The sequence below is a fragment of the Triticum aestivum genome, chromosome 7B, assembly GCF_018294505.1.
Source record: "Triticum aestivum cultivar Chinese Spring chromosome 7B, IWGSC CS RefSeq v2.1, whole genome shotgun sequence".
NCBI lineage: Eukaryota > Viridiplantae > Streptophyta > Magnoliopsida > Poales > Poaceae > Triticum > Triticum aestivum.
In genome coordinates, this window is record NC_057813.1 from 128,017,591 (window position 1) to 128,033,557 (window position 15,967).

Genomic DNA, 15,967 nt, shown 5'->3' on the forward strand with positions numbered 1-15,967 from the left:
CATAGTGGAAGACATCGGCGCCCCGCAGCTGCGGTGTGATCTGTGTCCGCCACAGGATGTAGTTGGTGCGGGAGAGTTTCTCCGTGACTCCTCTGTTGAGGGTTGGCTGGAAGGAGGAGGTGGAGGAAGACATGCTGCGCACTTTGGTGGAGATGGATTCGCTAGGGTTTAGTGGAAGAAGATGGCTCTGTAAACCATGTGCGACTTGCGGTAAACGTCTTAGCCTTCCTGGCCGACGTGCTTCGTGTTATATAGTTGGGGTGCAAGCCCAAATATGCGTATAGGTTGTTTGAGGAATACATCTTGGAGGAGAAGAATACAAAAGATAAGAAGATAAATATTACATGAGTATCTAGCCTAACTACTCCTCGTGCGGTTAGCAAGGATCTCCTCTTGACGTGCGGAGGGTACATGCAAAAAGTCATATCAAGTTTAACAGATCCGATGATTTCTTTCGGATTTATCATGACCATTTGATCAGCAAACATAAGATGCAAAACATGTTTTTCCAGTAGAAATGAATTCATGGACTGGAACTCCTACAGATTTAAAGTTCTATGTTGGGTCGACTGCATGTTTTATTCAGGGTTTATCAGTTTATCATTCCCTATTAGTTCAGTCATGGTGAGAAAGATGTGTAGGTTTTTATGCCAAAAGCTGTGAATATTTTTCCTCATAGTGTAAGTAAACTGATGATGTCATGGCTAAGGATTTGGTTCCAACAGAAGAAACACATATTCATCTTGCCTACTATCCCATCAGTGGATGTCAGTCTCATTTTCCTGATCCTACACTTGAGCCAAGAATTCATTGCCCTTTTTTCGAAAAGGCTGCAGTAACGAGTTTGTCACTACTTCAATGAATATAAGGGAGCATAGTCGCATTGTGTATGCAAAAGCATGTATCAAAATTTAAATTACCATGGCGCATTTAATTCTTTTGGAGTACTAAACAATAATGTGGTCCTCTACAGATTTAAAATTCATGGTAGGATCATAGGAGTGCACTGGGGGAGATAATTTGCTGAACGGATAGTGTCAATGCCTTGCAAAGTTCCGCAGCGAACAAATAACTGTCTGGGAATTCTTCCAATTGCAGCAAGCAAAACTATACTCTGTAAATAATCTTCCTGAACCAGAGTTCTTTATTTTGTGAAGAAGAGAGCTGACACTACCATTATCCCTGTTCCCTCCTTCCCATTTTTGTTCATACTTGTGTTCGCATGTTCTATAGAAGCTGCACTTTTTTGCGCTTGTCAGCAAATTGATAGAAATATAGACCCACGGGCAAATGAATTGCTTGATTCAGTGCTTTGCCAGATCAACAATAGAATCGTTCTAAGTAGTTAATTTTTCGTCCGTGTAGACGTTGCCCCTCTAGGAGTCCTGGACAAAGCCACTGCTTCGGTGGACAGTGGAACCGATAACCTGATCCAGAACACACTACAACATCATTTCTTGGGGTCGATTGTCATCACGATCACGCATCGAATCACCTCGGTCATTCAAAACGATATAGTCTAGACTCTTGACAATGGTGAGCTATCATATCATTACCCATTTATTTTGTGGACTGACGAACACTGCCAAAAATAAATATTGATTTGATTTGATTCATAGGATTTACATCAGATTTGTGCAATTTTATGAACTTGATTTTTTTATGTTGGACATTATAATTTTTGTGAGATTTTGTTGTTTGCCCGTTGCAATGCACGGGCACTTTTACTAGTAACTAATAATAGAATGTACATTACAAAGAATATTGCACACATACATATAAGATACACATCCTTGTATATATCATAACAAATAAATACGTGCTACTAAACTCCCTGCATAAATAATACATAGTCACTCCATCAACATACATAAATACACAAATAGTTCTAATCTTTCATGAGGATCTTGACGTCCTTCCAGTGCGATTCCATCCGGCTGGACTCCCGGCGCTGACCGTACACGCCGAACTTGAAGTAGTGCGAGTGACCGCCGCGGCCTTGGACGTGCAGCTTCAGCTCGCCGTCGATATACACGGTGAGCGTCGAAGCGTCGACGTCGTGGACCACGTTCAGCCGAAACCATCTGTCATAGATGGCGTCCTCGACGAGCTGCCGGTTGTAATACCGCAGCGCGCCATCATAGACGTGCAGCATGAATGTGGTGGCCGTCTCGCCGGCACCGAACACCTGCATGATAGACACCCCCGTGGTGCCGGAGGGGACGTACCCATAGCCCTCGAACTGCCACACGCCGGAGCTGTAGTCGTAGCCCTGTAAGTAGAACAAGATAAGTAAGATCACTAAATCTTAATTGCACCCAAACGAAATACATAGCAATGACTAGTAATTACTGACGTCGTAATTAACTTACTGCCATCCTAATCTCAGTTCTTGGGCTGGTATGGCTCTGGCGGGCATGTGGCTTGTCGGAGGAGAGCACCCAAAGCTTCCGCACGGTGCCGTCGAAGCTGTAGCGTGCGCCGGTCGACTCGTCGAACGGGAGCTGCAGCGCGAAGTTGCTCTCGCCGAGCCTCACCGCAGTGAACCCATCGGTCGGGTCGGCGGTTCTGGGTGCCCGTGTGCCCCTGGCCGCAACGCATGACCAGGACGCCAAGAAGACAAGCAGAGAAACACTAATCCAAGAGAGAGCGCGAGGAGCCATGTGTACTCTATAGTACTATGTGTGTAGCTTCTGCTTTGTCTTAAATTGTGCTCTGGATGCAGAGACTTGTGATGATGAGATGGGTGGGACTAATCAATCAGTCTACTAGGATAGGAGAATCCACAACTTAATTAAGAGTGATGCTAGAGTCACGGGCAAGGTTTTACCGAGTTCACGGATTGATCTTAGCTGGCCTTTGCTGATTAGATTAGGGAGGGTGGAGGGCCCACACCCCTGAAAATCGGGGGAAGAGAGTTAATTTGTGTGAAGAGAGCCCGTAAAGGTCCGTTGTTTGTCCGTTGATGTAGGATTATCGCTTAATTAAATAGTAGTAGTACTCTCGTGAACTTGAGTAGGGCGTTTCGGCGCCCAGGCTAATCTGCACCCGGTTAGAAAAAATTCGTAAAAAATTCAAAATAAATTCAAAAAATTTCAAGTTTTTTTGTGCGGTAAACAATTTGATGCGTGAGGCCTGCTCCAAATTTCAAGTCATTTGGGCATTTGAGCAGCTCTCAGCCAAAAAGATAAATCCGACCAAAACAGTGCGTGAACAGTAAACATTTTTACCGGCCCTCCATTTGTCTTTTTTGATGAGAGCTCCTCAAATGTCCAAATGATTTGAAAATTGGAGCGGGTCTCACGCATCAAATTGTCTACCTCATAAAAATGATTTTTTTTTTGAAGTTTTCTAGTATTTGTTTGATTTTTTTCGTCAGCATGGGTGCAGATGAGCTCGGGTGCAGAGATGGATTTTCGCGTGAACTTTTTTCTTTTTGAAATGTACTCTCGTGAACTTTAATTAGACGCAGAGGGTACGTTGGACGCATGCAGCTTGAGTTGTCCAACGTGATACTGACTGACTTCTGAGTAGGTAACGTGAACAGGCGGCAATTAGCATTAGCGGCACCTTGTTATTTTTGTGTTACCGACGGGAATTCAACCCTCCTACGTGGTAATAAATCTGCTGTATGTCTAGGTGAACACGGTGGTTCAATTTTGGATGACAGCAAGGAGTAAACAATATAAATTATTCTTCAGCTCGACGGAGGATACTTGAGTTTTTACCTGATATTTTTTACTGACGTACGTGCATGCGTTAGAGACTACTAATAGAAATAGCGTGAGGGTAAATACATCCGTGCCCACCCATGCACACCTACATATAGAAATAGATGTGAGGAAGAAAGTCCCAATCGTAGTTTTACTTTCATCCTCTTCACGAAAGCGGCTGTTCCTTGCGAAAAAAAAAGGTTCACGCGAAAATCCATCTCTGCACCCGAGCTCATCTGCACCCATGCTGACGAAAAAAATTAAATAAATACTAGAAAACTTCAAAAATTTCCATTTTTTTGTGAGGTAGACAATTTGATGCGTAAGGCCCGCTCCAATTTACAAATCATTTGAACATTTGAGGAGCTCTCATCAAAAAAGACAAATGGAGGGCCGGTAAAAATGTTTACTGTTCACGCACTGTTTTGGTCCGATTTGTCTTTTTTGCTGAGAGCTGCTCAAATGCACAAATGACTTGAAATTTGGAGCAGGCCTCACGCATCAAATTGTCTACCGCATAAAAAAAACTTGGAATTTTTTGAATTTATTTTGAATTTTTTACGAATTTTTTCTAACCGGGTGCAAATTAGCCTGGGCGCCGAAACACCCTACTCAAGTTCATGAGAGTACTACTACTATTTAATTAAGCGATAATCCTATATCAACGGACAAACAACGGACCTTTACGGGCTCTCTTCACACAAATTAACTCTCTCCCCCCGATTTTCAGGGGAGCATCGGATCCTTGAACTCTGAAGAAATGCAAGTTTGCCACTCTCAAAGCACTCTATTAAAATCCCTGAATACCGCTTCGACCTCTCGATAGTTGTGGGACCTCAGTCTCAGATGCAACAGGCATCAAGCGGGCCCTCAAAACGTCCGCAAGCGTCCGGACGCTGCAAGCCAGCCAACGCAGGCATGTATTTGTTCGCAGACGAGTCCACGTGTCCGTTTTCCTGTAAACCGGAAGAAAACAAACTAGGAGTCCAAACCTCGGCTGTGTAGGACTCCGACACGCCCGGCACATCCAAAACAAGGCGGAGAGTGTACATTCGGAGCGGTACGTACTTTTGAGGTGCCACCCCTTCCCCTTCCCCCATCTCTGCTTTGATCGCCGCCGCCATCCACCCTTCCCGCACTTCTCGCTTCTTTCGCAACATGGACCCATATGAAAAGATACAGGAGACGACAGAGGTGGAGGATCCCAAAAAGGTGGCCGCTCGGAAGATCATCTCGATGACATGGCAAGCCCGCTGCCTCAAAGCGAAGGCAGAGGACGTGGTGGCTAGCAAAAAGAAGGGCGGCGGGGGCGGCCACAGGCAGGGTGCATGGGCCAGGACGCGGGGCGCCGCCGCCGTCTGCATCACTGTCCATGCACACATCGTCCTGGAAGGAGCAATATCAGCCCCTCTTTTTTACACCGCCAAGAAGCTTGGCCTGCAGTCACCGACCTCCGCCGCCAAGCATATGCCATATTGTATCGACGTCAGCACGGTGCCGCTCCCTTTTGCCGACTCGACATCGACGCAGCTTGTCTAGTTGCGGACGCTGGGTGTGGATCAGTCTGGTGCCTGCTCTCTGTTCGCCAGCATGTCTCAACGGGGCGACCTGGCGTATGACAACGTAGATATGCATTTGTTTGAGATGATCAACGACGGAGGCAAAGACTACTTCGAGGACGTACAAGTGGATGACTCGAAGCCATAGGTGCACCCCCAGCAACAAGGCATGTACACCTAGCCGGGAACGCACATCCAATGACAAAAAATTGTACAACGGGCAGCTGGAGCAGGGCACTATTACGGCGACGACGACCTTGATCCGGAGGATTGGACGGCCAATTCGAAGAAGATAGGTAGAGGAGAAAGTTTCAACATGCGAGAGGATGAGTTATTGTGCGATGCGTGGTTGACCACTAGCCTCTATCTAATCCATGAAACTGAGCAAAATAGCGCAACATTTTGGTCCAATATCCATTCTTGGTTCCACAATCACAAGAATTTCAAGCCATATTGCAACGAACTCATCCTCAGTCGTTGGACAAAGTTGCTCAACCATCGATGGTACACCATCCAAGAGGTTGTGAGCAGGTATTACGGTCATTTAAAACAACTAATCGTTCATGGAAAAGTGTTCACTAATCACCGAGCAGTAAGTTGTTATATGTGTTGGAAATTTGGTCGGTAATGTAACTTATTGGCTGAATATGCTCTCTGTGTTGGTCTTTTGACAAGATATGCAACTTGTTGACAATGTTTTTCTTTCTAGCCCTCCTATGAGTGCAACATGTTCTTGAAGGTGGAGAAGAGGAACTTTCTCCTCATGTATTCTTTATTGAAGTTGAATGAGCAACCCAAGTGACGACTATCCATTGCCAACTCCATCAAGACTACTGGTATCGACACTGAACAAGAAGAGGGTGATCCAACCAATCCAACAAAATAATCACCCATGAATGTTAGAAGGGTGTTTTGATTAAAGAAGTGGGAGGAGGAGAAGGGGAAGGAAGAACGGAAGGCGGCCAAGATGACGGCGAGGATCGAGAACATCTTGGCGGTGAAGGGGAGGCGTGTGCTAAGCACTTCGACGTGAAGGAGGAAAAGAAGGCAGAGAGATTTAACATCTTGATAATCATTGTTGACGTCCTGAAACGCCTGATCAATCGCGCAACCCAAACAGACAAGCTACATCACCTCATCAAAGACAACTTTAAACCTCCGGTTCTTCGGTATGCCGATGACACTTTAATCCTTCTCTGGGCAATAAAAGATGTGCAAAAAGTCCTTAAACAAATCATGTACAACTTTGCCGCGGCAACGGGTTTCCAACTGAAATTCAAAAAAACCATGTTCCTGACACTAAAATGTAAGTGATGAGGACAGATCCTTGCGACTGATCTCAACAGCAAGCCAGCTGCATCCTTTCCACAGACCTATCTAGGTTTTCCACTATCACCTACCAAACTACACTCAACACACTTCGAACCCCTTGTTGACACGTTTGATAGACATCTCTCTGGTGGGAGAGCTCTCTAAAGGGAGGGAGGTCAGTTCTTCTTTCCCATGTTCTTAACTTGCTGTAGACTTAATGGGATCTTTCACTGTACTCAAACTACTCATTGAGTGGTTTGACAAAAAAATGAAGATACTTCTTCTGGTCAAACAAAGACACCTTCTTTGGGCCACAATGCCGCGCTTTTACTTACTGTGGAAGATCTGGGATGCTGACAATTCGGTCGTCTGCAGACAGTAAAGACTTCGGCCAAACTGATGTAATCAGCAATGTGATAATGAACCTTAGTCTGTGGTCACATAGACTTAAACGTCTTGAAGAAAGGGATCATGGTGGTCTGTGGCGTGATTTCTTCTCTTCAAGATAGAACAAGTTGGATCTCATAACAAACAAACATTGAACTCCATCGATAAAAGGTACAAACATAATTCGAATTATTTGAAGATTGCTCACCACACCTTCCGCGTGGTAGTACAAACATAACAACTCCCTCAAACATACACGTAATAACACAAGTAATTCTAATGTTTCTTGAGGATCCTCACTTGCTTCCAGCGAGACTCCATGCGGCTGGAGTCGTGGTTCTGCGCGTACACGCCGAACTTGAAGAAGTACGAGTGGCCGCCGCGGCCGTGCACACGCAGCTTCTGCTCGCCGTCGATGTACACGGTGAGTGTCGACGCCTTGACATCGTGGACCACGTTCAGCCGGAACCACCTGTCATAGATGTTGTCCTCGACTAGCTGCCGGTCGTAGTAGCGCAGCGCACCATCGTAGACGCGCAGCATGAACGTGCTGGCCCCGTCGCTGGCGCCGAACACCTGCATGATACACACCCCCGTCGTGCCGGAGGGGACGTACCCGTAGCCCTCGAACTGCCACACGCCGGAGCTATAGTCGTAGCCCTGCAAGTAGAAGAAGATCAGCATGACATCTAAATCGTCATTACAGCCCCAATACAATCGTAACAATGATGTGATGATTAACTTACTGTCATCCTGATCTCAGTCCTTGGTTTTGTTCGGCTCTGGCGGACATGGGGCTTGTCGGAAGCGAGCACCCACAGCCTCCGCACGGTGCCGTCGAAGCTGTATCGTGAGCCGATAACCTCGTCGAACGGGCGTTGTAGCGCGAAGTTGCTCTCGCCGAGCCTCACCGCCGTGAACCCATCGGTCGGGTCGGCGGTTCTGGGTGCCCGTCCGCCCCTGGCCACAACGCATGACCCCGACGCCATGAAGACAAGCAGAGAGACACTGATCCAAGAGAGAGCGCGAGGAGCCATGTGTACTAAGCTATGGAGTACGCGTGTAGCTTCTGCTTTGCCTTCAGTTGTCTCTCTATGCAGAGACTACTTGTGATGATGATCAAGTTCCCTGTGGTTTATATAGGCCTTGGCGATTTATCAGTGTACTAGGATGTACATCATTTTATTGGGGGGAACCTCTTTCGTTAGGAGTAGGACTCTTGTCACATGCAGATTTATCAAAGTACGTTGGACGCATGCAGCTTGAGTTGCTCAACATGACCGACGGCACCTTGTTATTTTGTGTTACCGACGAGAATTCAACCCTCGTACGCGGTAATAAATCTGCTGTCTGTCTAGGTGAACACGGCGGTTCAATTTTGGATGACCGCAAGGAGTTAAGACAAAGGAAATTCTTCTTCTGCTCGACGGAGGATACTTGAGTTTTTATTTTTACATGGTGTTTTCAACTGACGTGCATGCTGTAGAAACTAGCATGGGGGCAAATACATCCGTGCGCACCCATGCACACCTACATAGTCGAGGAAGATAAAGTCTCAATCGTAGTTCTATTTCATCCGCTTCGCGAAAGCGGCTGCTTCTTGCGACCTCAGCTGGGATTCGGGGAACAAAACTAATCAGAACAGATAGTGTGAGCATCAAATCTTTGAACTCTGCAGAATTAAAAATTCGCTACTGTCAAAACATTCAGGTAGAACCCTGTGTACCGCCTCAACCTGTTGACGGGACGTCGATCTCAGATGCAACGGACATCATCTCTACTTGTTTTTAACCGGGCTAAACCCCTTTCCATTACTCACATAACGAAAACATCAGTTTACAGAATAGAGTAAAGGGGACGAGAAAGAGAAAAACGAGTTCTACAATAGCATGAAACCTATCGCACTCACGCGCAATTGAAACACGAGTACTATGGGGCGAAAACCTGCTACACTTATTCAGAGTTCAAACTATCCTAACCAACAAACCACCAGCCTAGCAGGGAAGGGCATTACGATATGCAAACGGGATTGCTAAATCTCGGTCGACTAAGACTTAACCAAGTCTCAATCCATGCTATATCCGTGGGATCTTACATGAAGATCCGTGCAAAATTTTCTTCTTAGTTTTTTTTTCTTACATGTTATGTCACTTGACTTGACTTGGTTAAAGTCTCAGTCGGCTAAGACCTAGCCACACCCACAACTGCTCATATGCAAAACAGACAGACATAGCTACACAATAAAGCGAGTGAAGTAGCGGCGAAAACCCCTCCCGCCGACAAACCCTTCAAATTTTCAGCTTCCCGCCGACACTTGAGCATCATGAGTGGTTGCACAAATCATCATGTTCACAACACTGGATCTAAGCAGCTCTGCTCCTCTTTTTAGAGTATCAACATTCTTAGCCTTCTGAATCCCTTCCCAAGACAACAAAGAAGAGCAAGCATCGAAGACGATCTCAAAGGAGTTCTTAGGATATTTCCTTCAAATTAAGTTTGCTCTGTTATGAAAATTTCAAATGCACAAAATAATTGAGCAAGACCAACAGTACACAAATGTTCACATTTAGGTAGGAAACAGTAGCACCAAGAGAAGCATTGCCAAATATTATCTGGACGCCAAGCAACATGACATAATCTTCACTTACTGTTTCGCACCAAGCAGATGTGCTTGTAGACATAGATCTTCGATCTGATGGGCTTGAACCATCGCTATTCATGATCTGATTTTTTTATCAGGCTTTATGTATTAACGATTGAAAAGCGTCGAGGTATTTATGAAAATAGATATAAGGGCCAATTGCATGTTTGCCCTTAACTAAGTCCCACTAATAACATTTGTCCCCAATTTTCAATCAAGCTCACTTTTGCCCCTCTTAAATTACATGTCTCTACGGAAATACCCTTTCACGTCGTTTCCTTTCAGTTAAAGGGCTTTGATCATTTTCTTTTGTCTAAAATGCCATTGGGCAGTGGCAACTGGCATTTAGGTAAAAATCAAAGAAAAACTAGGCGATCCTCTCTCTTACAGGTGGGAACCATTCATAAACAAAGGAAAGTGAAAGAACTCTCTCCCATCTCTCTTACAAATGGGATCCATATGCGAAAAAGAAAACAAAAAAATCTCACTCGGGCGTTTGGTTAGGGGTGATGGGTGCCCAAGTGTGGTGGAGCGCAGATAGCTACCTAGCAACTGGTAGACCGGTCACATGGCCTAGTGGTCGCAACCGCATGCACAAAGCTTGTGGCAGCGCGCAGGATCGAGATGGGAGTCTCTGGCGCGGTCGGAGCAAGGCGACAAGGCACGGCTGCTCGGGGACGCGCACCATGATGAGTGTATTTTAGCACTCATTCTATCCTTGTTTAAATCGAATCATCCCAAATTTTCTGAATAATCACTTTGATTTGATTACTAATGACTAATAAAAGTGAAAGATGGCAAATCCCTTTGTTTCTTTGTTCCTTGCATTTGCATGAATGAGCCATTTTAGGAGAAAAAACAAGTCATACATAGAGAATACAGAGCTAGGCGATCAAGACCAATCAATTGGAGGTGCGCAGCAGCCTCTGGAAAAGAAGGCAGCACCTGTTACTAGCGCTTGCGCTCGTACCGCACGACACGGGGTCCCTGATCTTAGCAGCATCCTACTTCGTAAAGGATCTAAGGCCTAATTTCCCGCTATTTTTTTAAAATAATACTTTTTTGATTAATTTTCAGAAATATTACACCAAAATTATTTTTTTCAAAAATTATACATAGCCGGCCATCTCAGTAGTGCAGAACCGGGCTATAGCACCGGTTCGTAAGGCCCTTTAGTGCCGGTTCTGTAACCGACACTAAAGGGTGGGGACTAAAGGTTCCCCCTTTAGTACCGGTTCTGCACGAACCGCCGCTAAGAGCATCTCCAGCCGTTCGGCCCCCCAGGGCGCCGAAAAAGAGCGGCCTGGGGGCGAACCGGCGCTAGATCAACCCCTGTGGTTCGTTTCTCCCCAGCCACGCGCCCAGGTACCGCCCCCCGAAGGCGTTCCATATTCGAAATCCATCATTCCCGCTCAAAAGAAACAACAAACCGGCGATCATCACAATAGTTCGGCGATTCGGTGCCACAGTTCGGCGATCAAACGTAGTTCGTCGTACAAAAGAGGAAGGACGCGGAAGGAGTGCATCAAACGTCGATCTCAACCTCCGGCGGCGGCGACGGCGGCGTACGTGGGCTGGAAGGAGTCGGCGCAGCTTCCGGGCAGTTCGGTGCGGCTTCTGTGCTGGGCGTCACGGAGGCATCGTCATCAGCCATCGGGCTGGGCGGCGGCGTCGGCGTCGCCGGTATCTGGTTCAGGATGAGGCTGCGGTCGGCCAAGAACCACGCCTTGAGCTTCTCGTCGCCGCTCTGGAGCATGTCGGCGCCGCCCATCAAAAAGGCGAGGTCATTGTTCCTCTTCTTGGCGTCTTGCGCTTTGAGCTTCGCGGCAGCGCTGGTCCGGAGCAAGTCGAGTTTGACGGCGTTGTTCATCATCAAAACAGCCCACCTCGCCCCTGTTTTCTCTTCTCGCTCGGCGGCTCATGCCATTTGTTGCACGCCGTTTGTATGAGCGAACAATGGTTCTCCATCGCCTTCGACCCTGCTTCATGTGCATGCCTTTGAAGTAGGGGTCGACGAGCTTCCCCTCGTCGAACTCGGCCTTGATGCGGTCCCAATACGTCTCGGTGCTTTGATTCATGCCGGTGACCGGGTCGAGGCAGACGACCTTCCACGCCTCGGCGAGGCACTCCTCTTCCTTAGACGCCCATTTGATGCGTGGCTCGCCGGACTTGGCCGCCTTCTTCTTCTTCTTCTTCTTGCCTTTTCTCGTCGGCGCCGGCTCCTCCTCCTCTTCTTCCTCCTCCTTTGGCTCTTCCTCGCCGTAGTCGAGCTCGTCGTCCATGTCGGCGAGGTCAATTGAGCCGTCCTGCGCAGTGAACCCGGGGAAAGCGGCGGCGGCGCAGCCGAGCCGGCTGCAATGATGTCCTTCATGTTGGCCTCCGTCGTGTCGGCGTCGCCGAGATGCGACGAGGATGAGGCTTGTGAGTAGAGGCCGCGGCGAAGAGGTGGCGTCGGTGAGGCTGCGTAGTCCGTCAGCGAGTACGTGTACGACGGGTACTGCACGCCGGCGAACGCGGGCGAGGGCTTGCGCTGGACTGGGCGCCCATGGGGGAAGGTGATGTTGGGGTTGAAGCCACCATGGGCGTCCCCATCGGCATAGCCAGGCGAGGGCGTGCTCCATGAGTGCGGCGACGCCGAGAACCCGGCCGGAGAGTCGACGCTTTGCTGGATCCAGGCCACGTGGTGCGGGTACCCACCGGGTGGATTCATCACCGCTGCCGCGCGCGCCGCCCCCGCTTGTTCGGCCCCATGCTCTGCCACCGCCGTAGCCGCAACGTGCACCGCTTTTTCCCTGGCCTTCTTGGCCCTGTTGCGCCTGTCGGCGGTGACGGCCTCTCAGCGCTCCACATCCGCCTTCCACTCGTCGTTGGTCATGCCGGGGGCTTGGACAGCGGAGCCCTCGGCTTCCTTGGCTTCGGCTGGGCGGCGGCGGCGGTGGGATCCGTCGCGGCGCGCGGCATCACGTACTTCTTCGGCGGCATGGAGGGCGGAAAGGCAGGGAGGGGCGTAGGGGGGTTGGCGGGAGGAATGCAGAAGAGAGGGGGGAAGCGGGAGGAAATAGCAGGAAAAGGGCTTCCAGTCGCCGACAGAGCGGTCCCACGCCGCTTTTTGCTTGTGCCTGTGCGCCCAGGCGACACCAGGCCGCTTGGGTTCGGGGCGGGATCGCCGGCTCTGGATTTCGCCCAAACCGGCGCTAAACGAGATCCTGGGGCGTGACTGGGCCGTTTTTCGGCCACCAGCGCAAAAAATTCGCCTTGGGGGGCCTGTTGGGGGCGCGGCTGGAGATGCTCTAAAGGGCCACCACGAGGCACGTGCCAGCGCCGGGGGCGGGGAGCCCTTTAGTACCGGTTGGTAACACCAACTGGTACTAAAATGTTTGGGAGGTTTTGATTTTATTATTTATTTTCCCTTTAATTTTGTGTTTTCCGTTTAATTTAGAGATTGTTTTCCATTTATTTTCCCTTTCATAAATTATATAATAACTCATTATCATCATCATCATATTAATATAAAAACTCTTGCATCTCGTATCATCACCAACAACAATACTAGCTAATTAATAATCATCATATATATTAGTTACCACCACTTGTGTTTTCTATGTTGTATGTAGTATCTGTTGAAACCGACAGTATGTACGTGTATTATGTAGTATATAACAATGATTATGTAGTATATATAATAATTTTTAGGTAGTATGTATCAATTTTTGAGTATGCTTTTTTTACGTACAAATATGTACGTATTTCACAAATATAACAAAAATTATAGGCTCATATGCAATTTTTTTATATAACTTGCTTTGAAATATTTTAGATATAGTATATGAACATATTTAAAATAATAAAATAGTATATATAGTACCAAATGGTAGTATATGGGACATGTTGGATAACTACAACCGGGTGGTAGGATGGATTTTCCCTATATATATAGTCATTACCATTATTTTTATCATCATTATGTAATCATCACCAACAGTAGCTTAAAGAAGAAACATTCACTTGTACAAAAAGCAAAGATATCATCGAGTTCAACATGATTATGAGATTAATATAAGCGTTCATAACTAAGACCACAAAAGCAAATCACTAATAGTTAAGTTTAGGACGAAACACGAACATGAGACGACAAGTACTAAGGGCCTGTTCGGTAGCCCGCTGGCTCCCAGCTTCCGCAAATCTGCGAGCGGAGCTAGCCCGAACGGCTCAGCTCCAAGAAGTTGGCTTCCTGGATCGGAGCGGCACGCACGTACACAAACTTGGAGCTACGATTTCGACGATCTCAGAAATCAGGAATCTGGAGTTGGCGTTATTTACGAGCAGCTGTCACCGCGAAGTGAATTGATGGGCTCACGTACCGGTTCGCTACTTCTATTTCCCCTGTGCTCGTGTGTTTGACTGGGCCCTAAGCCCACCTTACCTGTTGAGACGGCTGGGCTCGAGCCCGCCCAACCAAGTTGGCCTGCTGATGCGTACCAGAAGCTGGAGCAAGGAGCCGAACGAATTTTTGAGCGCTAGCGCTTGCGTCGGAAGCTGGCGATCAAAAAAAAGAAGAAGTTGGATTTGAGGATTTATCGGAGTTGGGGAGCTGCCGAACAGGCCCTAAGAGCAGGAACTAGCTAATCACTCCTGCTGCTCTCTCTTAGGTAAAAATGGCATACAACATGTGCAACTCTCCTGATTCATCATATTGGAGCATGCAGATGAATCTGTCTCCTAATCGTGGGTTGCGCTTCTAATTGTTGCCCCTAGTACTTCTCTGCGATCATTCATAATTTTGCTATAGTCTTTCACTATTAAGCATTCCTCGGTTTTAGAAATCTTGAATGCACTCGTGTGCAATGTAAGATGTCTTGGCCGTAAGCTAACCATTGACATGCGACAGTTAGTCGAGATCCACTGAGGCACAACTATCATCAGAACTCCCTGTTGAAGAACATGATATAGTAACATACTTAGCAATGAAGTTTAGCTTAAAAAATAATGTATGCAAAAGATGCACTAAGGACAAATAGTAAAAATCTTATCATCTTTCCTAAATACATGTGACCGTAGTTCAATACAAACACTATTGGTCGCATGTTTTGAGTACTAAGATTTGCAAGTCTAGGAAAATAATTTCTCTTGACAGCATCAAGATCCACAAGCCATGAAACATAATGACTTATCTTCTCACAGTTTATTCAGCCACGGGACAGTGGACGGTCCTGTCTACCAAGCGCCGGACATGTTTGCTTGATTGGAAATAAGCTGTCAGTAGAAATTAGTTGTAAACTATTTTTGAAATAAACAATATTGAAGACATAAATATGGTTGAGGAACTCACATAATGGTAGAACTGATGGCGTCTGCACATCGACCCAGATATCGGTGTTACCTTCAATATCATCTTCCGGACGAATATCAAAGGTGATAACCATATCAGACTCAAATGCATAAGCCTTACATAGTGCTTGCCAAGTTTTGCATTCAAAATAGCTGTAGGTGTCTGCATTGTATAATTTTGCGTGGAAAGTATAACCATGCTTGGTCTTCAAGTAAACTCTTTTTACCTTCATAGTTTTTATAGTACTGAAACCTATCTTATCCAATACAAAAAATCTTGCATGGCTGGGGATACGTTAGTAGAATAGTAAAAAAAATTAAAATTATAAGTTGAAGCAAATGAAGCATATGCTTAATTACGAAAAATGACTTGTCGTTGTGACTTACTGCATTAACTTCGAAGGTCTCATCCAGCTTGATGCTTAAACGCATAACATCAACTAGGAAATTTCTGTCGCACGTGTCGCGCTCGTCTTCGCAGTATTCGCACATAACAAAATCATTCTCGTCGTCACACATTTTCTATGTTCATATATAGTTAAAACATTAATTGATATAAACACTATACTAGCAGTTCTATTAATTCAACTAGCTAGTTCTATTAATTCAACTAGCTCTATTAATTCAACTAAGAACTTATTAAAATAAACTACTTTTAAGCTTCTTACTAAAATCTCATATATATAGTAAACTTTTAAACCTTTTAATTAATTATTAGATCAACTAGTTCAATAGTAAACTTTTAATTAATTATTAGATCATCAAATCTCATATACATATACCTAAATTTATCTAGCTAATTCATCTAACATTTGACATTAATTTATCTACATAATTTTCTATCTAATTCATCTATGACATTAATATCTAACATTTCTATATAATCATCTAACAATCGACATTAATCTAACATGCATTTATATAAATTAAAAGTATAAAAAAATTAAAAACAAAAAAAAGAATAAGAGTTGTATATGATGTTACGGCGGCGACGGGGATGACGGCGCGGGGACGTATGGCGACGGGCA

At 46.1% G+C, this 15,967-nt stretch overlaps 2 protein-coding genes across 2 annotated transcripts; both read right to left on the reverse strand.

Moving 5' to 3' along the window:
• Nucleotides 1–1,831: 1,831 nt before the first annotated feature.
• Nucleotides 1,832–2,663, reverse strand: LOC123155794 (citrate-binding protein). The gene is made up of 2 exons (XM_044573926.1): nt 2,373–2,663; nt 1,832–2,272 (listed from the first exon to the last, which is right to left on the reverse strand). The coding sequence occupies exons 1-2, from the start codon at nt 2,661–2,663 to the stop codon at nt 1,889–1,891; spliced, it is 675 nt and encodes a 224-aa protein (XP_044429861.1). The 3' UTR covers nt 1,832–1,888.
• Nucleotides 2,664–7,246: 4,583 nt separating this feature from the next.
• LOC123157331 (citrate-binding protein-like) lies at nt 7,247–8,017 on the reverse strand. The gene is made up of 2 exons (XM_044575588.1): nt 7,717–8,017; nt 7,247–7,630 (listed from the first exon to the last, which is right to left on the reverse strand). The coding sequence occupies exons 1-2, from the start codon at nt 8,005–8,007 to the stop codon at nt 7,247–7,249; spliced, it is 675 nt and encodes a 224-aa protein (XP_044431523.1). The 5' UTR covers nt 8,008–8,017.
• Nucleotides 8,018–15,967: the final 7,950 nt, after the last annotated feature.

Bases quoted from the DNA above. Each gene is read 5' to 3' on its own strand.
- LOC123155794 (XM_044573926.1), bottom strand. From the start codon at position 2,663: ATGGCTCCTCGCGCTCTCTCTTGGATTAGTGTTTCTCTGCTTGTCTTC. The intron at 2,273-2,372 runs GTAAGTTAATTA...TTCTACTTACAG, and splicing joins GAACTGAGATTAGGATGGCA to GGCTACGACTACAGCTCCGG.
- LOC123157331 (XM_044575588.1), bottom strand. From the start codon at position 8,007: ATGGCTCCTCGCGCTCTCTCTTGGATCAGTGTCTCTCTGCTTGTCTTC. The intron at 7,631-7,716 runs GTAAGTTAATCA...TTCTACTTGCAG, and splicing joins GGACTGAGATCAGGATGACA to GGCTACGACTATAGCTCCGG.